Source organism: Temnothorax curvispinosus, unplaced genomic scaffold, assembly GCF_003070985.1.
Source record: "Temnothorax curvispinosus isolate PA1 unplaced genomic scaffold, ASM307098v1 QBEX01011751.1, whole genome shotgun sequence".
Lineage (NCBI taxonomy): Eukaryota > Metazoa > Arthropoda > Insecta > Hymenoptera > Formicidae > Temnothorax > Temnothorax curvispinosus.
This window is the reverse complement of record NW_020221531.1, coordinates 119,517-142,979: the sequence shown is the minus strand read 5'-3', so window position 1 is coordinate 142,979 and position 23,463 is coordinate 119,517. Positions and strand designations below refer to the sequence as shown.

The 23,463-nt window shown below is 30.0% G+C and overlaps 2 protein-coding genes across 2 annotated transcripts in view; one reads left to right on the top strand and one right to left on the bottom strand.

Moving 5' to 3' along the window:
* LOC112461770 (acetylcholine receptor subunit alpha-like 1) overlaps positions 1-2,035 on the bottom strand; it is a 42,929-nt gene extending 40,894 nt beyond the window's left edge. The window contains exon 1 of the mRNA XM_025027148.1: positions 1,901-2,035. Within this exon, the coding sequence (XP_024882916.1) occupies positions 1,901-1,979 (79 nt within the window). The 5' untranslated portion in view covers positions 1,980-2,035. The remainder of the gene's footprint in view (positions 1-1,900) is intronic.
* Positions 2,036-11,036: 9,001 nt separating this feature from the next.
* On the top strand, positions 11,037-21,884 carry LOC112461772 (FMRFamide-related peptides-like). The gene is made up of 3 exons (XM_025027150.1): positions 11,037-11,843; positions 15,539-15,948; positions 20,871-21,884. The coding sequence occupies exons 1-3, from the start codon at positions 11,841-11,843 to the stop codon at positions 21,079-21,081; spliced, it is 624 nt and encodes a 207-aa protein (XP_024882918.1). The 5' UTR covers positions 11,037-11,840; the 3' UTR covers positions 21,082-21,884.
* Positions 21,885-23,463: the final 1,579 nt, after the last annotated feature.

Below are 23,463 nucleotides of genomic sequence, written 5' to 3'. Positions count from 1 at the left end.
TCATCATCATCATCATCATCATCATCATCATCATCATCATCATCATCGTCATCATCATCATCATCATTATTATTATTATTATTATTATTATTATTTTGCAAATGTATAACATTATTGAAAGCGAATGATTCGTGTATATTTTAAAATACTAGGACGCTTTCATTCCCTTGATTCGCTTTGAATGACAGTACAAGTGGATAAATGATGACAATCTGCAGCCGCTGGTAAATAAGGAAGCGTGAACGTCGGTCGACAGGGAATATTTCTATTGCCGTAGGTATATTTTGTCGATACAACTTCAATGAGATCAAATTACAATGCTATTGTATAATATATGGACATGTGATGTGATGATATTTTAGAAACTGAAAAAAATATTATATAAACCGTATAAATTACTGGTGAGTTAATGGTGACATTCTATGTGTCGACGACATTTATCGATGTTTTTGTTTACGCGTACATTAAAGTATCGCACAAAATAACCGACAAGTTGACGGGATGAATACTATAGCTCCCAGTTGTCTGAGACATGTCGAATCAATCTATGATTATACCTATAGAATTATCGTGGGCAATATTTTGCAATAATTACAAATATTGCAATAATTTAAATATTGCTAATGAAGCATAGATGATGCTCTTGTAGCAATAATATTTCTTGTTTTATTTGTTTATTTAAATATTATGTATCATTACCCGGTAAACAATTTTTTATCTAAAATTATATATAAATCATCAATTATAGAAGCGGAGATGAGAAAAGATAGGCGAGAGCAGTAGTCATAAATAATGGCGAGCTTTAGCGTGAGGAATGATCCCGTCAAAATTGTTGTGATTGACGGGCAATGTGCGGATAGATGTGTGTTAAAAAACTTATTGTAAACCAAGTCCACTTCTTGGCAGCAGCCGAAGTTAAATAAATATTATTATTATTATTATTATTATTATTATAAATCGTCAATTGATGATACTATATCAGTATACGTTACATAATTATATTAATCAATTAAAATACAACACAATAAAATTATATTGCAGTAGTGTAATGTTTTCTTTTATTTATTTTTTACCTTTATTTAATCTTATAAATTTATAATGTCTATAAAAATTGTCTAAAAATGTATCTAGTCTCCTCTGATCTTATTAAATGTGTGTGTGTGTGTGTGTGTGTGTGTGTGTGTGTGTGTGTGTGTGTATGTACACACACACTCGAATATTTAAATGAAATAGATTGCACAATAATATTGCGCTTTGTTCATATTATGTTTTTTTTTATATCAAAATATGATGATATAAAAAGTAAACTCATATACTATAATTCATAACACAACGCACTAACTCATAAAAAAACTGAATTTATGTATAAAAATTTTCAATTTATACGATCGGTTCAATTTTCTGATATCATAATTTATGTAGAAACACCAGTAAAATTAAAAATATTAAAATGTAAATAATAAAATTTAAAAAACATTCTTTAAATCTTAATATCTTTTTCCTGCAGTATATTAATGCTCCTTAATTTATTGGTTAACATTTTTCAATCAATCTTTATATAACAAAACATTTCTAAATAATTATACATTGTACCTAAATATTTTTGAATTTTATATCAATATGTTACACGATTAAAAGAATTAATTGTTCCAATATTTACTTTAAACTGGAAGATTACGGGTATAACTATGATGGCTTACTTTCCAAGGAAATATACATATTACAAGCAACGAATAGAGTGTGTATTAATAATTAAATTAGTAGGAATACAGAATCTATAACTTTATACTTTCTAAACTGTTTGACCACGTTTTGTGAAAATGTTCTATGGCACGTAATACACAACAAGAACCTTAGATAGAATCCAGGAGCGCCTCGCGCGATACTCGCTGTCACTTACTTTCTGAGCTGCTCGCATACACTATGTTGCTGAATAAAATAAGCGTGATCGCTGTGTAGACAGTGCAAGAAAGCCGCATTGCGAGTTGAAGTGCGAACCGTCGTCGAGTTGACACTGACTACGTGAGAATCACGATACGTCGGTATCGTCACAGACAAGAGTGGCAAGAAGGGGCTACCATAGATTTTAAGTAGTTAACAACCTGTTGAATAGACATTTCGTCGCCTACCGCTGATCAATGAAACGCAATGACTTTGACCTCTTTACACCGTCGTAGATACTTCTATATTATTTAATTAGCTCAAACTTTTTCAATTGTATCGATAACTCTGCAATAATTTCTATTCTTACTTCTTTTTATTTCGACGATTTTTCTGTTTTTCCAAAACAAAAGTTATCGCGAAATTCTTATCAGATAGTACTTTTAATCACAAAATCTTCTCAGTCAAATATAAAATAATTTTTTCTTCAGTAGTAATATTATAAAATGTTGTCATTTGTTACATTCCTTCCAATTTTTAATCATACACATTTTTGCAATAAACTGTGAAATTAAAATTTGAATAAAGTTAAATTTAATTTTTTTAACTGCTTAAAAATATAACACGTGTTATCTACTTTCTTTGGTGTAAAGAAAAAGAGAGGGAAAGAAGCTTATGACATATTATAAATTATATTGTATAAGACAGTAATTGCAAATGAAAAGAAAATAATTATAATCAATGATGGGCGCGTTCGGATTCTTAATTCAAAGGTTTTCAAATAATTTAATCATGTAAAGTGTTTTGAATTATTTCCAATATTATTCGTAATTGGAAAGTTTTAGAAGTTTTAAAAAATATATCTTGGAAATATTTCTTTAAATTGTTCCAAAATCTATCAAACACTGAAAATTCATAAAGTAATAAAATTGTTATCTATATTTATGTATGTAATAGAGAAGGTGGATTAAATAATAATATAAAACACAATGAATAAAAAATATTTTTGAAACATTATTGATATAAACAAAATTGAGAAATAACACAATAAATTAATTATTATACATAGTTTGTACCATTACGAGATATTTAATTAGCGCTTAGTTTTCTCGAAAAACTTACAAATAAATGAGAAACAATTCTGGTATTTTGGATATCAGAGCAATTAAGGCACATTACAACATTTTCGTAACAAAAAAAACTAATTTAACTTTGGTAGAAAATCAAAGTACTTACATTAATGTATCTTGATATTACAACCGCTACTACTTATTATTCTTTGTCACAATAAATGCTCCCTATAATTTTTTCCTATACCGCGCAATTGAATTAAGTATTATGCAAATTACTGTTTGCTTGAAACGCCAAAACCGCGGGACGAACACAGAAGAGAACATTTATTTAAAGAAATTTGAATTGAATCTTTAATTCCCGCAAAAAATTATTTATTTTCTTTTGTTCGTTTGTATAAAAATCTGTGTACAGTGTTGAATTAAAAGATAAATTGAAATCACATATTTTAAGCGGAAAATGTGGTTAAAATCGCTATTAACTAACAATTTTAAATATAGAAGTTTACTTGTAAGGAATAAACAGAAATAGAAGATATACATTTCTTTATATGTATTTATTTACATAACATTAAGTATTAAATTGAGGATAATATAAAATTTAATATCTTTTTGTAGCCAAAATATATAAAAATAACCCATACTGCGTAATAATTTTTAGTTCTTGAAGTTATTTAATGATTATAAAAGTAATATGGGCATATCTCGCAAATTAGGATTTAAAAAGGTATAAAATCGTTACATGTGTAATGTGTATACGTATTTTGTTTTATAAAAACTAAATATTATGAGAAGATGATTGAAAGTAGGATATCGCTAAAAAAAACAGTTTCTTTAGGAAAAACAATTTGAGCGAGAAAATAGTGCAATAAGAGACGTCCTACAAAAATAGTATCGGAAATATTATTGAAATAAGTGCTATCAAAGAGAAACTTCTGCTGATGCAAATTGGTAGCATATGTAGTACTCCCGTTACATCCTGCAGTAACAAGTATGAATTACGTGCGTTTATGCAACAGTCTGCGCATGTCGGCAATAGAGAGACGATCTTTACACTAATATTAAACTTGAATACGAGCTTATGCAACGGTGTACGACGGCACCGATCTCCTTTTGCGTAGGCAAGCTCTTTCACCTAAATGATAACTAATACATATATGCATAACTTGTATCTCATATACTTTACTTTACAAGAGAAAACATGAATTCATATGAAACGCTTTTTTTATAACAGATTATAATTCAAAACCCAATGCTCAAAACGATCAAAATTTTCACGATGCAACAAAAACATGTCACACTTTGAACGTTTATATTTTCAAAACTAATAATCGTAGAATAATAAATGACATCTTATTTTAAAGCTTAAGAAGTCCCATTTATGATAAAACAAGACCGAACTTTCTATTTATAACCGATTTTCTTGAAATGGAATTATTACAAGAACCTGACGTCTGTCTGTATGTCTGTCTGACTGTGAACTACTCATTCGTTAATAGACCGAATTTTAAAGTATTGTGTATGAAGTAGGGGTAGAATTTTCCGGGAATGACGCGGTGGTGAGGTTAATTTTTTGATACCGATTTTTTTTAAACCGGTTGTGTAGTTTTATGTTATATTTTCGAAAATAATAATCGTAAAGTAATAAATAAGTTGTCATTTGATAGCTTATATAGTCACATTTTCTCTCTAAAGTCTATAAAGTCTCCAAAAAGAGTTACCGATTTTTTTCTTGCAACGTTTTCCGTGAACTACTCATTTGTTAATAAACCGAATTTTCAAGAATTATGAAACAGAGGTAGAATTTTCTGGAAATGGCGGTGGTGGGTTTAATTTTTTGATACCGATTTTTTTAAACCGGTTGCGTAGTTTTCGATGCCAATGTGTTTCTTATATTCTAAAACGTCGAAATATCGCATTAAAAAAATGCAAAATTGCTAATAATAAAGGGGTTAACGATTTTTGTTATTTTGTTATATTTTCGAAAATAATAATTGTAGAGTAATAAATAAGTTGTCATTTGATAGCTTATATATTCTCATTTTCTCTCTAAAGTCTATAAAGTCTTCAAAAGGGGTTATCAATTTTTTTTTGCAACGTTTCCCGCGAATTACTCATTTGTTAATAAACCGAATTTTCAAGAATTATATATGAAACAGAAGTAGAATTTTTCGGGAATGGCGGTGGTGGGGTTAATTTTTTTATATCGATTTTTTTTAAACCGATTGCGTAGTTTTCGATGCCAATGTGTTTCCTATGTTCTAAAACGTCAAAATATCGCATTAAAAAAAAAATTCAAAATTGCAAATATTAAAGGGGTTACCGATTTCTATTTAAAAAAACAGCCAAACTTACCAAAACTTCTATAACTCAAAAATTAATTAACTAAATTTTAAAGAATTATATATGAAATAGGGGTAGAAAAAAACTGAAGAATATAATGGAATTAATAAAAATTGTTTTATTTACTTTACCATTGTTTAAACCAAAAAACCTTATAACTCGAAAACTAAAAAAATAAACGGGCACAGTAACAACTGTGCTGCAAACAACACGTAGAACTACGTCAACTGTCACTATTTCATGTTAAAGTAATTCAGCGAAGGAAAGTAGACGTAGGGCTACGTTAACTGTCTTTCGCTAAATAACAGTGACAGTTGACGTAGCCCTACGTTTACTTTTCTTCGCTGAATACTTTAACATAAAATAGTGACAGTTGACGTAGTTCTACGTGTTGTTTGCAGCACAGTTGTTATTTTGCAATTATGTTTTATGTTTAATATAAGAGAGCTGTTTTTCTATAAGAATGTTTTTCAAAAAGATCAGATGTGATCAATTTTAAATTAATTTTTTCTTGGCGGAAATATTAAAGAAAGTTATCATTTATCTTTTGTAGAACTTTCTAATTTCTAACATTATGTGTTTCTATAATTAAGCTTATAAAATTGAAATTTTATTACAATAAACTTTATCTGAAATTTGCTGAAAATTGTATGTATTTCTATTATCCGTTGCTTTCTTTTGAAGCTCAGTTTGCAAGAAATCTTCTGTTTTTAATTGCTTATAACTCGAAAATAATTAGTGTCTCGTTATTTTAGGAAAAACGAACTTTAAATTGGATAAAGAATTTGACATTAAAAGGACATCAGTTTCTTCAAAACGTTGTAAATATGACCCTGAGACCTTGATATTTATATTCGACTTAGATGAGAATCAGTAAAGAGAATTTATTAAATATTTATAACATATAATAAGTAATTATTAATTACTTATTATATGTTATAAATATTTAATAAATTCTTTTAATTATTAATTACTTATTGTATGGTACAAATGCTAATACAAAAAATGATATACAATTGTCAAAATAAATATATTATTTAAATATTCATATTTTATAACGCAAACCATGCATCTTATCCTATTTGCAAAATAAATATTGATATTTTTTATAAAAGTATTCTGATAGAACCCATTTGTGTGCCCTGCACTTTTGGCTTTAACAAATTTTTATTTAAGCAAAAATTTTACCTAATAGCCAGCTATTCGCTATATTCTTTGCGCCATACAGTATATCTTACCATATTGCGCGTGCATCGTCATCTTCTTATAATTTTACATGTTTAATATCTTTCAACTAAAAAACAAATTACAGCTTGTTGCTTTACGACAGTAATATAACTCGAGAACAGGACGGCATGTATGTATAACGCTCCGTCCATGTAAGCTATTACTTTAATCGTAGAATAGAAATAGCAGTGATCGATAGACTCCAATCATATTGAATCAATTCAAATATATGATGAGAAAAATTTTAAATTATTTCAAATGTACGAAATAAAAAAGTATTTTTAAAAATCTTGAATATTTTGAAATAAATATATATTTATTTATAATTTTACAGTATACTCTGTATGTTATTATTACAATTCACACTTTGTTTATATACATTAGAGAAAATCATTTTATTTTAAATAAATAACAAGCAAAAAAAGTGAGCTTTGAGTGTATGTACAATGCGGTCAATAGTGCGTAAATTAACATATTATAACAATCTTTAATTATATATCTTATTAATAGAATACATAATTATACACTGTTGGAAAATTTGTGTTAAATATAACATAAATCACATGTCCAAAACGGTTTACTCAAATTTTTGTGTTAATTTAACATAATATAGATGTACGTGTTAAGTGGTAACACTGATATTATGTTAAAATATTTCAACAGAAAGAAAATGTAATTCTGATCGTAATTTGAAGTTAATTATGTGTACAATTAACATAACTTTTATGTTAAAGTTGAGATTGTAAGATAAAACACTCTATTTCTGTAAATTTTTATTCCTACTTCTTTTATAGAGTAAAATCAACATTCTTTTTCTGTAAATTTTAACACATTTAATAAATACGTTCAAATTGTGTTACTTTAACATATTTTTTAAGTTAAATTATATTAATTATTTTACATTTTGAATTTGTAAAATTCAATTAACATAGCAGGCATATGTTAAATCTACACACGTATGTGTTGATTATTTTACACAAAAATTTTAACAAGGACTTTTTTTAACACACAGGATCTTTGTTTTCAACAGTGTATATATGGGACATTTCGGCTTTGGTTTGAGTCACCTCTAGCAATGCGGTAAAATAAAAAGATAAAATAAAATAATTTCACGTTTTCTGACAAGCCATTGATAGGAATACATTTAAATTGTATGGTAAAAATGCAGTGTAACTTTCTACGAGAAAATCCAAGTAAAATTTTCGCTCATCATAATCTGTAATATAATAGAAATAGAAATAATAGTTAGAATCTGACAAACAGAAGGGACTCAGACAGCTTATGAATAAAACACTTCAATATAAATGAAAAATAAAAGATTTAGTTACATTTTGTTTTACATACATTGCAATTATTAAGAGACACAGTAGTAGGTACGCGCAAAACAAGGGCGCTATACTTACGCTGCTCAACTAGTTAATCGCAGGAAAGATTTATCGTTTAACTAACGGCTAAACCGATGCGTTTCTGGGGATCACTCGATCAATTCGTTTCGTTCATATCATATAACAAAACTGTCTTTACTTTTGCTCTATGTGTCTTCTATGTTAAGATATTCCATCCCAAAGTCTAAAATTTTAAATTAAGAAATAGAAAAATTTTCAGCTGACATTTGATTTGTTAGAAGACACCACGAGTTGGATCAGCTCGTCGACATAGCATCGCCGCTGCACGGAGCTCGACTTGAAATTTATCATCCTTGCGAATTATTTGGTAACATTTTACTACTTACAATTAATCTAAACTGTCATGCTTTTTGTCGATTTATTTTCTCTGAGATCGCAGATTTTGGCTTCGCATAATAATGTCTAGTTCTCTGCACTTTCAGTTTTACATTAATACTGAATTAGAATGAAGCAGTCAACGAGAAAAAGTAAATCTTAATATCTCTATTAAGATGTCCAAATATTGAAATATTATATTATTATATATTAATTATAATATAAATATATTAATTATAACATAAATATATTAATTATAATATAAATGTATATAATATTATATATATTGATATATATATTTATATATATATATATATATTTTATATATATTTCTGCCCCAAAAAAGAGAAAATTGGCTATAAAAAATATGAAATATAATATATTGATGAGCAATCATTCAAGTCGAGAGATTATACATTGAGATCTACAGGTAACAGTAGGATATGAGACACCACCGCTTTTCTAATAGATTATCATCAAAGTTTTCTCTCAAATAAAATATTCAACGTTTATTTATGTATTCAAGTTATATTTTTCCAGTAGGTCACAAATTGTTGAAAATCGCTTTCAATTACATACGTTCAAAATAAGATAAAAAGTAAGATTTTAGGATATAAATGTATCTAATATTTCTTAATATTAAAATCAATATCCGACACGCATTAAACATATATTTTGGACACAGTAAAGCTCTCTTTTTTTAATTTGCATCGGTTTACTTGTACCAACTTATAGTCTATACAACTACAGTTATTAAATATCATACAACTACGATTTAATATGTATTCAGTTAAGGCCGGAACACAATACAAAGGTACAGTCAATAGGAACAGGGAATAGGAACAGAATGCATTGATACACGGCTTCCGATAGGTTAAAAATCTATTCCTTTGTATTGTGTTCCTGCCCTTACTCAACAAATATCTTTATTATATAATTTAATATATAATAAGACGATGTGAATAAAAAAAAAATTGATGGAAAATAAAAATGAAGAGCTTCGTTGCATATCCAGCATACATAATCATCTAAAATATATAAATACATATTTAAAAAAAGCATGCAATATATGTAAAAAAGAGATGATACAAAACTTATCTTAAAAAAAATGTAAATTTTGTATGATTATTGTAAACCAAGCAAAAGAAAGCAATACATCGTACAGAGGTTCTAATAAATAAATAAAATAAAATAAAGCAACACAATGAGCCTAAACAAGATAAACGGTTAAAAAAGATTTTAAATTATTTGTAGAAAAATTTATAAATAAAACTAATATTTTTACCAAACCAATACAACGTTAATCAAAACTAATATTAATTTGCTGGGAGAATGATATGCAATTATTGCAACCATCGCGCGCACAATGCTACTGCATGCTGCTGTGTGTGTGTGTGTGAGCGCGCGCGCGCACGTGCATGTGTAATGTGTTAAATACATAACTTTTACAAGCATTGTTTTTTGGTTCACCTTCGCGTATCGGACAGTCGTATATAAAAATACAAAAAAAAGATGATTTCACGGAGTTCATTGCAAAGTATATATCTTTTACATATGCGTGAGCACGTTAAAAGTTAAAAACTCTGACGTATTTCTCACTCCGAACTCAGAATCTGTCAAATTAGTTTAGCGGAAACAACTTCGCGCGTAATGCATTTTACGTGCTTCCGGGAACTATTCCAACTTCCCCGGTGTATAAATCGTTACTCAAAAAATTAAGTCGACGTAAATCAAATGTCGCCGTGACTTTACTCCTACCGCGAAGTTTCCCCGTCGTGTATTCGTAATCGACGACACAGACGTATTTTTTTCATCATTCTTCTACCGCTATCGCATCCTCATGAGAAGAAATCATGCAAAAATAGTTGGATCATTGGAAAAAAGAGCGCTTTAAAGTGCGCCAAACAAGAGCGTGATCGACATAACTTTTATCAAACATTACACAAAAATTCTCGAAATACTAGGTAGTGGGAGAGGGGGGGTCCTTCTTTACGACGCATTATACAAAAAGTTAGTTTTTGCCAAACTTTAGCGCGAGAACGTCATATTTATCGTGAATGCCGCGTACGCAAAGCGTTTCGAAGCCGTGTTTTCTTGTACACATCCGAAAGGATTAAAAATGTCGCTAACAGCCAGTGCCAAGTATATGAAGAAGTCGAAGGCGTTTGTATGTAAATAAGTGAGTGAAGACAAAAAGGATCGATGATTTATCGGATGTAAAAAAACAACAAAAAGAGAGGATAAACATTATGGCGATTCTTATACTAAGAATCCTTTAACATTGCGTAAAGGACAAGCCAAATTAAAGAAAAAGAGTACAGATATATCGTACGAAATTATTCGAAACCGTTTGCGTGCTGATAATCTTAAATGGCGGAGTACCCTCTATTGTCTGAAAAACATGTAAAAAAGAGACTCGCTTAAACAAAAAAAATATCGATCGTGATTGGAACAATATAATTTTCACCGGAAAAGCTTTCTTTTGGATACATCTCGCTAGTTTGGGACTTTTCAAAGCATGGTGTTGGCACATTATATTTATTTACAGACAATTTAAATGCCAAAAAAATGCTCACAATTTACGAAAAGGCTTTATTATCATCTGCAAAAAATATGTTTGAGCGAAAAAATTAAAATCTGGATCTTCAAAGATAACGATCCGAAACATCGGAGTAGGCTTTGCGCAGTGAAAAGAAGAAAACGACATCGATCTATTGGATTGGCCGTTATAGTCGCCCGATGCGAATCTATTCAAAAGTGTTTAGGCAAACCTAAAGCTCAAGCTTCGTGGAATACAAAGTATGCATGCTTCGGAGATGCTAGGCAATTATCAACAGCGGTGACGACTGGACAAATTTTTAATATAAAATAGCACTATACATGTATGCATTTTGAGATTGGTATAATAAATATTTATCGTAATATACGCGTTGGTAACGCTCTTCATTGACAGACCGTACCTGTTGCGTTTTATTCGATTTTTGCGAAACAGGTCGATCAAACAGCGACATACATGACGTAGAGGGCTAGTATCGCGAGCAAAGGGTTGGTTATCTCGGCGTCGTTGTTGTTTCTGTGCGATGGATAGACAGCCGAGATAGATAGACGGAAAAAGAAGGAAAGTCGGGGAGATCAGCGTCGACATTGTTGCCGATGACGGCAGCGAAGGAGGATCTTCTTCTCGCATCCGCCCCTATGATTATTATTTGCTGAGAGTCATAAATAATAAAGGAGATTACGTAGGTCGGTAGCCGGTGGTGATGGTGTAATTGAATCAAAATAATGTAGAGGTATCGTGTTGTGCACTCCGACCAATCATAACTCAGGTGAGACCATCTCCTCGCGGCACGGTGAGAGAAGACAAGAATGAGGAGGGGAGGGAAGGAGGGAAATATGCGCACCGAGGGTGCCTCTATATAAAGGGTGTCATCGCCAACCCCGGACACCCATTCCACCACCAACCGCCACCAAACCACGCCGCAAACCACGCCGCCTGCTATTCGTCGCATTACGTTCTTTCTACTTGGACACTACTTATCTCCGCAATTTTGTCTCCCGGTCGCCCTGCGCATCAAGAAGTCGAAAAGCAGTCGACAAAATGGTGAGTGCTTTGTCGTTGTCGTTATTGTGGAGTGAGTGTGTTTTCCGAGACGTGCGGTGATTGTTACGTAAATTAAACTCTCATGATGATCTTGTGCGGATTAGCAACGATCTGTCCGATCTGTCGCTTCAATCGAGTGCTGATTAATGATGAACAAGAAGCGTTAGCGAGCGATCGAACAATCTTCGCTCATTTTATACTTGGTAATATCGATCAAAATGAAAAAAAAGATATTGTCTTACTAACCGCATATTATGTATCAAGTTGTGAATATTTAACTTAATGTTATTTTATTTTACGTGGATTATAATTATTTTGTTAATTAATAATTTACGAATGTTGATAAATGATATTTTGTATAATTTAATTTAAACGTAGAAAATATTTCATATGTTAGGAACATAAGAAGAGAGAGATTTCAAAATTTCAAAATTTTATTTTATTTCCGTTACTAAACAATAAACGATTTTTGTATAAATATATGTATGTGTCAGAAAATATATTTTCCCGAACTATTAAATCGGCTGAAAGGTTCAAGTTTTTTTTTTAAATTTTGTTTTAAATGACGTTAGAGCAATTCAATAATTCTATAAAAGAAATTGAAAAACTTTCTTCTAGAAAAAATTAGCGCAATTAAAATGATTCAAATTGATTATTCGGAATAATTGTTCCTAAAATAATTTCTAAATTTCTACTTCGGAAAAATTGTTTCTAAAATAATCTAAAGTTATTTTATATTTCGACTTTATTTGATAAAACAAGTATTATAGCGACGTAATATGAGTATGAGTACTTTTGCATTTTCGAAAATTTCATTGAAAATGAAAACGGTTGTCAACGCGCAGAAAGATTCTACAAAGGTGGTGGATTTCCCATGTCACCGAGTTTATCATCAGTCTTCATGGTAAATCCTTTGTTGTCTCTCTACGTGATTTCTTGCGTTTGCGTAATATTAGTCTTAATATAGCAAGATATACTTTCCTATTATTTCAGCTAATTTCCATTTTCATTCAAACGTGTGGCTATTGCGTGAACTCATATTTTCTCGCCGTTGAAGTGACGTAGCGAATCTCGTATGTTCTTTTTCAGTTTCCATAAATTTACCGACTTAATCCTCTCGGTCGGATTTACCGTGGTGTCTTCTTGTTTTTTTCTGAACATTTTCATGACACTAACTTTAGCAGGATTTAGCAGTATTAATTTACTAATTTACAAAATAAATTTGATAACAATGTTGGCTGTTACATTCTATTTTTGTTTTAAAAACGGCAAGGTAGAAGGACATCTTCATCAAAGCCCATTCTCGAGGGATAAAATTGCGTAAGTGGCGTGATAAGGATTGATACACGAAATTTTTTTCATGATATTAACTTAATTCAATTTTCTTTCAAAATGTATTTGTTTTGTATTTCAGAGAATAATAATAATATAATAATGTTTTGGGCAACAAAAATGCAAATTTTTGGGATACATTAATATTTTAATAAAACATATAACGGCAGATTCTTTAAACAATTCGATTCTTTCTATATTAAAATGATTGAAGATTATCGCTTATTACGATTTTTCACAATTTTTAACATCTAACAATAATCAAAGTTGAAAATCATAAAATTATTAAAATTTATTTTAAATTAATGTAAATATGCATAATTTTAATATAATATTTATAGGAAAAAATCTCTAAACTTAAAATTCTCTTACGTGCATTAAATATTATTTTCAGTAAAGTTTTTAGTAAAATCTTTTAAGAAAACAGAAACATAAAGACAAGAAAACACAATAATGGAAATATTTTTATTTAGTAGAAATATTAACCTCAAGGTAATTAAAGAATCTGCGATTAATAGTTAAGACGATAACGCCACGCGTCCAATATAACGTAACGCGATGTGATCAGCGTATAAAAGAACCTGAGTATTAATAATGATACAATGCAATCTGCGTGAAGTAACAATAAAAGTCAGTTAATTAAGAGAGTCCGCCCATCTACGTTTACATTAATACTCGTTGCTCTTAAGACGTGGTAAATCTGCAGGTTTTTAACAATACACGTAACAAGTTTGTGGGCGATGACGTGATTATGAAGGGCAGTCGCGTACAGGGTTAATTAAAGTAATATAAGGCACCGCATTAATCTTGCTCAGTACGCCGTGGTATTGTTAAACAGGATATTAATATAGATAATAAGGCATCGATATAATTTATTGTGTGACGCACGCGCGCGTTGGACGACACGTCGCTCCTGTTGCACTTCGTAATTCTAGTCGATTTCGACAAATCAATTACACATTACTAGTTAAGTTACTTAGCAACTCTGTAAATTTATAATCTGCTTTATACTTGGGATTATGGATATTAATGTAGTTTCTACTTATGTTGCTTCCTCATAGAGGAACCTTTGTTTTTTATATATAATGTAATATATTTTATTTTTACTATCTTGTTTAATTATTTTTTTTGTATAGTAGAATATTGTGATATTGTGATGCACTGTGTAGACTGTTTCTGGAAGTTTTCTTAAACTTTCTCAAAAATAGAAGTTAATTTGTTACGTCAAAATTTTGCTAATTTAATTAACATATCGTTATAAGTCTATGACGTTCATATAAAATACAATCGATTTTTCTAATATAACTTACACTCGATTATAAATATTACTTGCATTTGCTTAAAGTTACTTATTTTATTATCGGTATTGTCTATACTTCCGTTTAAATAAACATGTATATGTGCGCGCCCGCGTAAAAAACTATATATTTATCAAATTAATCAAAGAATATATATTTATCCTTAAAATTTGATTTTAATCTATGTTCTTTTTTTACGAAAAATAGCGAAACCTATCTACAATTTTCAAAAAATTAAAAAAAATGTTTTTTACAAACTAAGCCTCAGAGAACCAAAAGATAACCAAATTAAATAATCTGTTAGTAAAAGTAAAAAATTACAAATTTTATTAAATATATGATTATGGAATATCAATATAATACAGGATGATTCAGAAATACTTGTATAAACTTTGGGGGTGAGTTTTCCACAAATAAACAAGAAAAGAATGTCATATACACATATCTCCGGTTTACAATAAGGAAATGCCTGGTTTATAATAAGTAATAAGTAAAGATTTCGACAAAAACTGGCAGAAGACATCTACAATGACACATGACCCATGTAATAGTAATACATCTTCAGTTCAATTGTTTGTTTACTTATAGTTCATAACAAATGCTCAAAATATCATCCACCTACTTCAATGCACGCATATGGACACGTCGGATCATATTATAGACTGTCGCACCTTGTTAAAGATCCTATGTAAGTTACAGATGATTTTGCAGGCATCTACGATGCATTGGTGAAGCGTCTCTTTATTTATAACTTTAGTTGCATAAACTAGGGCTTTTAAGTGTCTCCACAGATAAAAATCAAATAGATGTAGGTCAGGCGAACATGCAGGCCTAAAATGTAATTTTTCGATTATAACTCGTAAACTAAGCATTTCCGGACATATGTGTATATGACATTTTTTTCTTGTTTATCTGTGAAGAACTTACTCCCAAAGTTTGTACAAGCATTTCTGAATCATCCTGTATATAAAAAAAGTAATGAGCAAGTTCTTTAAAATATGTAAATTAAGAACAATTATGCACGCGATATAAACGCAATTTTATCGATACAACATTTGATTGCAGATTGCATTCTGGGCTTTCAATGCAATGGCATTTCTCTGTAATTGGATGCTCGTATCATCTTCGGTGCTAACGCCGTTGAAGGACGACGGTACCTTGAGGATTTTCAAGGAGTCACCAAATGAATTCGAATACGTGATAAAGAGACACGGCATCAACGAGCGTAAAGAGGATACTGAGTCTAAAGAGAGACGCAGCACTATGGGTTCCTCCTTCATCAGGTTTGGACGCAGTCAGTCTGCCTTCAACAGTGTCGATAATTCTGTCTTCGAGGGAGAAACCGATTCGAAGGTCAGCAGGCATCCCCGATGGAAGTCACCGGACATCGTCATCAGGTTTGGCCGGTCTAACATCAAAGCTATTAACAGCGAACAACTGCTCAAACGCGGGCGAAACGATCTCAATTTTATCAGGTAATCATCCTATCGCATTTTCTGTTAGCTAATATCAAGATGTAACTTGGCGAACACTTGTCGAATGTCAATTGTAAATGCGCGTTGTAAATGTCCGGTAAAAAATTTTTCATATAAAATAATATAAAAAATATTTATAATTATATTTAGAATATGTCCATATTGTCCATATATGTTTTCTTTCTCTTATATAATTTCTGTTCGTATATATAGAAAAAATAATTAGAAAAAAACTTTTGCATTGCTTTTCTTACAAAAAGTACACTCGTGATTAAATTATATAACATGTATATATAATAATGTATAATAATATTTGCATATTATTACTATATTTATATATGATTATACTATATATGGGCAATTTTTTTCTCATTTCCTCAAACTTTACTTTTTAAGAAAAACAATGCAAAATTTTTATTTTAATCATACTATTATATATTTTTTTTTATTATTTTTCTTGTATATATAAATAGAGATAATACAAGAAAAGGAAAACATAATATATACGGACTTATTTCATAATTTTTATATATAATTCTACATACATGTTTTTATATGGAAAATTTTTTACTAGGTGCATTCTCGTATCTTTAAACGATGCTTAGCAAACGAGAGAATAATATTAAAGCATCGTACCAAGTTGTGATGTGGCGTACTTTTTTGGGAAATTACAAAAAATATTAACAATCTTCGCCCGCGCAATTTTCGCGCTATGTATGATAAACAACGGAAACGCAAGTGTAGTGCGTAACATATGAACGAGTGAAGTATCAGGCAAACGCGACGTTGTTATTATTATTTATCGTAACATTACCGAAATGACACGCGCACAAGAAGTATGACGGGAAGTATACCGGCAACGCGTAATACTTGTACCGCGTTTCTCAGAAAAGACTCTAAAGGAGAGAAATGGACGGTGACGCAAAGGCATAACGGATTCACTAGAGACTCGTATTCGACCATTGTTGCTTTCTTCTTACGTCATGATACCGGAAAGTTCAGTACACACGTGTAACGCGATCATTTTTCCCAGTTATATTTAATGCATTATCTCGCTTTTATCTAAATTACCCCGTGATATTTTAAAGAGTAATACGTTCCTGTGACTTCAATGATATTGAGAATGAGAATACAAAAGGAGATTTGTTGTTGATTGATGGATTCTACGTGAAAAAATAAATAAAAATAAATAAAAAGAAACGTTTTTCCTACATTATAAAGTTTTGTTTTCAATAAAAATAAAGTTTAGAATCCTAAAGAATTATCATTGGTCTATCTCTGTTTTAAAGTTTTTATTTTCTCACCGGAAATATATTAATGTCAAAAAGAGCATATGTCTTTTTTCTTACATTGTAGATCGAAATAAATTATTTTGTTCATCACGCACGTTCAAGATTTATAAAATACATCAAAGATTTTCTTTTTAATTAACAAATTAATGGATTAATAAGTACCGGTAAATTTTAATTGACTATGATCCATTTTTGCTGAAAATAAATGACGGAATATACAAAAACGAAATTATATATTATATATCTAATATTATAAAAAAAAGTTTTCCAAAAAATTGTCGAACGCGAGTGGCGACATGTAAAAATTTATGTAATGTGACATATGGCATAATTAGGAAGGACTTCGGATAATTACTTATCTTTGAGGTTATATAATCAATGATTACAGGAGAAAATAACAAATGTAAACAAAACATTTTCCTGATGGTATAAAGTTTTGTCTTTAAAAGAATCAAATTGCGAAATAAGAAAAAATTAAAGCGGTGTCTTTTTTCTACTTTAAATTTTTTATTGTCTCGCTGCAGTTATGTTGAATTATGATATCAGAAATGCAAAACCATATGCATCTTTGTTCACACTGTACATAAAAAATTACATTTTGCATACCACTACGTGTATTCGATGATGTACGCTGACGAGATGTAACAAAGATTTTTCTCTTATTTCATGGATTAATAAATATCTGTTGATAAATAACTGCCATAAACGATGGGATTAACTATTTTACGAATAGATTCGAATTTGTTGGCGTAGTTTCAAATTCTTCATAATCACTTTGAAAAATAATAGCAGTACTTTCAAGTAGACTCGAATTTGGACAAAATGGGTTCAAATTTTCTGTGAGTATAATCTCGAAAAACAAGAGTATTACTTCCAAATAAACTCGAATCGAAATCATATGTGTTCGAATCTTTTATGAGTACTTTACCAGTAATTTTTCGTTTAAATAAAAACACTTGTATAAAACGACAATTATTTTAGTATATTATTTTTTGATTATTACAAATATTAGATAATTAATCGTTAAAATTAAATATAATAAAAATATGATTAAAAAAAACTTGCACATTGTTTCCTCATTATTACAGATCGCTACCATTGCTCTTATTTTATTTTACTCACAAAGCTTTTCTATGAGGAAGCTTGTATTTTATTTGATGCATAATTATTAGTATTTATTAGTTTGGCTTCCTCATAGAGAAAGCTTTATGAGTAAAATAAAATAGGAGCAATGGTAACGATCTGTAATGATGAGGAAGCAATGTGCAAGTTTCTAATTCGCATACTTTTTAAAATTTTAAATTTAACCTAGTTTTTTATGAATTAAAAAGGGTCAGCTTAGTAGCACAAGTAGAGTTTTATAATTGACGTAATGTCAAATTGATGTTGACTTCGGGAATTCAGGCTACATGGTCCCATATATGGACTTTGCATATGGACCTTTGATCGCGTATAAAGCTGGATCTAATCAACCAAAAAACTTAAAGAATTATACATAAAATAGGGGTAGAAAAGACTAAAGAATATAATAGAATTATAAATAGTCTGATATCTCAAAATTGGCGAAAGTTAAAGCAATCACGAACATTTCTCAAAAAATTCAAAATTTTATAAAGAAAGAACCTCTTTTTTTACCGATTATCGCCAAATTCAATACCAATCTTCTTTTAATAATACTCTATATAAAATTACATGTATAACTTGTACATGTAACTTTTTAAGCAAAAATCGATAACTCCTTTACCGATCCTCACCAATTTCAATACTTTCCTTAAATGATATTCTATCCTTTAAATAACTTACACATTTTTTAAACAGAAATCGGTAACCCTTTCACCGATTCTCGCAAAATTCAAAACAACCTTCCTTTAATGATACTCTGTATAAAATTACATGTATATTTTATACACTTTTTAAGCAGAAATCGGTAATCCCTTCACCGATCTTCGGCAAATTCAATAACAATCTTCCTTTAAAATGATACTCTATCCTTCAAATAATTTAGGGTAGACCAAGGCGAATCGGATCAATATAAGTTTTAAGACAGTTTTCGTTAGTGTTTTGTTTCAAACGAGCTGTTTTGTCGTGCTAATTAGTAATCCGATTCGCCTCGGTCTACACTATATATTTTTTAGGCAGAAATCCTTTCACCAATTTTCGCCAAATTCAAAACAACCTTCCTTTAATGATACTTTACATATAAGATTACATGTATAACTTGTACACTTTTTAGGCAAAAATCGGTAACTCTTTCACCGATCATTGTCAAATTCAACACCGACCTACCTTTAATGATACTCTATCCATAAAAAAAAATTAAGTTTAATATCTCAAAACTTGCGAAATTAGAGTAATCATGTAGATTTTTTTAGATAGAAATTGGTAACCATTTTATTATTAGCAATTTTTATTAATTCTATTATATTGTTCAGTTTTTTCTACCCCTATTTCATATATAATTCTTTAAGATTTAGTTAATCAGTTCTTGAGTTATAGAAATTTCGGTAAATTTGGCACACACACACATAAGGAAATTTTTTAAAATTACGATTTTCTGACGTTTTAGAACATTCTGAACACATTGGCATAAAAAACTAAACACAGAATTTTTTCTTTGGTCTTTTCTACCCCTATTTCATATATAATTCTTTAAAATTTGGTTGATTAGACCTAGCTTTATATGCGATCAAAGGTCCATATACAAAGTTTATAAAAACAAAGCTTCCTCTATGAGGAAGCAATATAGAATAAAAGTTACTTAAAATCTTTACACATCACATTCTTTGCACTAACTTCATTCTTAGAGTTCGAGTAAAAACTTTCCTTATAAAAAAAAAGATTTGGTTCTTTATAATAGAAATTACTTATTGTTAGTACATTTCAAATATATATCATTGTACTATAAGTATATTTCGAATCCTGCAAATACTCGTTTTAAAATTCGAAACTAACTAGTTAGGATCGATTAGTTCACAAGTATGTATGAAATATCATTTTTTATTAATATTACTCGAATTCTAGAAAATAAAGCTTAAATATTGGATTTGACTTGTGAGAAAGGAGTTTTTAGTACACTTATTATTTTATATTAATTTAAACGCGAGTGATGGCATGCAAAAGTACCTAATTTGATGTACCTATATAACACAATGAAAATATTTTATGATTCTGTATAATATTTTATTTCAATAAGAAGAAAATAAATGTAAACGAAATGCTTTTATAGTACAATATTTTGTTTTCGAGAAATTTGAATCTGGAAGCAGAAAGAAATTAATAGAATTTCACGGGAAAAAAGGATAGCAAAACCTTTTGTTAAAGTTTTGCTGAGCCTTTTGCTATTTAGAAATAATTGCAAAAAGATTTTGCTATTGTTGCAAAATTACAGCTCTCGCTGCAAAAAATGTTAGTTTTATCCATATTTTACGACTAAATTTGCTATAGTAGCTAATTCTTTTTTTCCGTATTCCTTTTTATTTTAAGAACCTACTTCTTCCTTCATATTCCACGATTATATTGGAGTATGAAATTTGTATAGATCGACGAATTTACCAATAGTTACGAAAATATAAACAAAAGTGTGTTATTAAGAAATCGGAATAACAAATAAATAAATTTTGCTTAAAATAGATTTGGTCGTAACGTACAAGTTGTGCCGGCCGATCTCGACCTATCTGAGGTGTGCTCGGCGCTTATTTCGAATGGCGTGGTCAACGACACGGAATTACATCCGGATGTGTCGCGACTGCTCCGTCTTTGCAACGGCTTAAATAAGATAACCGGCGAGATCAGTTTGGATGGAACCTCGGAGAGCCAGGACAGCCCGAGCCGTCATGAGTGAACCGGCCTGTTGCTGTTGTCCGAACTCGTCCGAGATCCGAGATCGTCCCCATGTGGATTCGTCCTGCGGATTCGATGCCGGATGTCAACGAGGATTCGTAGCGCTCCAGTTTGTCGAACCGATTTGATCGCCATGACCGAACTGAATTTGGCTTTGAGATGACGGCCGGATCGCGTTCACTATCAGCACGGATTTGTACTTATAAAGTGGATCTCAAACGCGTCAACTTGTTAAACAAATTGAAAATGATTATTCGCCTGTTGCAATATTATACAAAAACAATAAGATTTATTTGGAGAAAGTTAGAAACTCTGGTCCTAGTTTCTTTGCCAAGCTAAACGAGTTATAGATTGTTCGTTCAAAAATACAATATTATACTAATCTGTAACTAATTTTCTTATGTGTAAACTTAGCATTATGTCTTTTGTGAGATATAAATTAAATTGATGGAACCGATAATTTTTTATTTAATATTGATTTAATTGTTGATCTGATATATTATATGTTACATGTTACATAACAGAATGAAACAATTGGTTTTCTTCAATCTTTTAGTCATCTGTGAAAAAGCTTCTTTGAAATTATCAAGTTACAAAACAGAAATTTAATACATTATTCTAGCTTATTTATTTCTGTTATTAGTTCTATAAAAGTGTTCCTTAAAACCGAGATGTGATCAGTTGTTCATTTATAATTCCTCTTGATTTTATTGCAAATGTATTTGCAATAAAATGCAATGCCTTTATGCTGGATATATACACACCTATATTTGTAGTTAAAGGATTAAACGGATCTCTTGTGTATTTTGTCCTATATCTTCCTTATCCTGTCTCCTAGGAAAATAAGCGCTAAATATACACAGGCTTTTCGAAAAAAAATCTATCTTTATTTCTTTTAATTTTACTAAGCGCTAAATGTTTATCGGCGCACCCCCAAGCTGATAGCAAATGCTGAGCCGTGAATCTCGTATCGGATACCACGCTGTACATCCACCTGCTTCATTACTTATTCAATGTACATTCAAACCTGACGATTCATCGTTCTAAAACACCATCGATATAATCGCAGATTTATATTGTAATTGTGCGCATTCTTCTTATCGCGTTCGCAGCATGTTGAATTCGGTTGGATGTACTAATAGCACTCTGAATGTTAAGAATCATCGTATTTATTACACAAACGTGTATGATGTAAAAATGTTGCTATTGGAATGTCTAAGCGAACGTACGCTGAAAAGAATTAATTGCCTATTTTTAGATTCTTTTAATGCATGACAAAATGTTACTGAACAATGCGTTAATATTAGCCAATACTTTTATATCCAGATATATTTTTATTTAAATATATATATATATATATATATATATATATATATATATATATATACACGACAATTTTTTATTCTACAATCTTTTGCCATCTTTCTTACAACTTGGAGATTCCATTCTTCCAAGGAGGAACTTATCGCTGAGAATTATTAAAAATTGTTTTTTATGTTACTTGAAGAACCGAGAAAGAGAGAGAGAAAATTTTTACTACTGAAAGAATTTTGCAAAAATTGAAGTAATATAATCAATTAAGTATTTCTTTTTTTTAGTTTGTTATTATATTATACAGTTTTATTTTTAATATCGTCTCAAAATAGTTGTATATAAAAAGTTTTTATTTTAAAATTGGTTTCTAACTAGTCAATTTTGTCAAACATTATGGTAACTTGTCATGAATATTATTAACAAACCATTTATATCGCTATGTTTTTATGTCAATTTATGCGCGATTGTTTTTTTACGTTTATTCCGTACGTTCAACCAAATTTATTGTAAGCCTCGCATGTTGCTAAACAATATGACCGATCGTTGGATCCAGTCCAAGTTTACGATAAGTATAAAAATCTGTCGTCAAAGTGCATACGTCATATTGTCCTTAGTAGTCTACGTCGTTCTTATAATGTATGTAAATTTAATTTAATACGTAACTCATATAATTAAAAGGAAACAAAGTGGCTGGATATGAGCTTATCTCTGTACGATACACCTATCCCATATCGTTTGTTGATTGCTGCTTTCTTTTGAATTAAAAAGGTCTTTTCTTTCTTCCTCTTTTTTTCTTCTTCTTTCTCTTTGGTGATCTCACAATCAGACTTGTATATTTATCATATATCCGTCCCCAATCGCTAATATCATCTAAACATATTCTCTCTTAATGATTATTTAACCTCTGTAGAATTTCCTTAATTCTTTTTGAACTCTTAGAAAGATTATTCACAAATAGCTTTATCTCAAAATTACAAACAATACTCGATTTCTGAGTAATTAACGTACGGTTATTGCTATTAATATTATTTTAGAGAATTTGAAACTTTATCGATTATTTTCTTCTAAT

What these genes read in the sequence shown, in the direction of transcription:
- LOC112461772 (XM_025027150.1), top strand. An exon ending in AACGATCTCAATTTTATCAG is followed by an intron (nt 15,949 to 20,870) that starts GTAATCATCCTA and finishes TGCTTAAAATAG; the next exon opens with ATTTGGTCGTAACGTACAAG.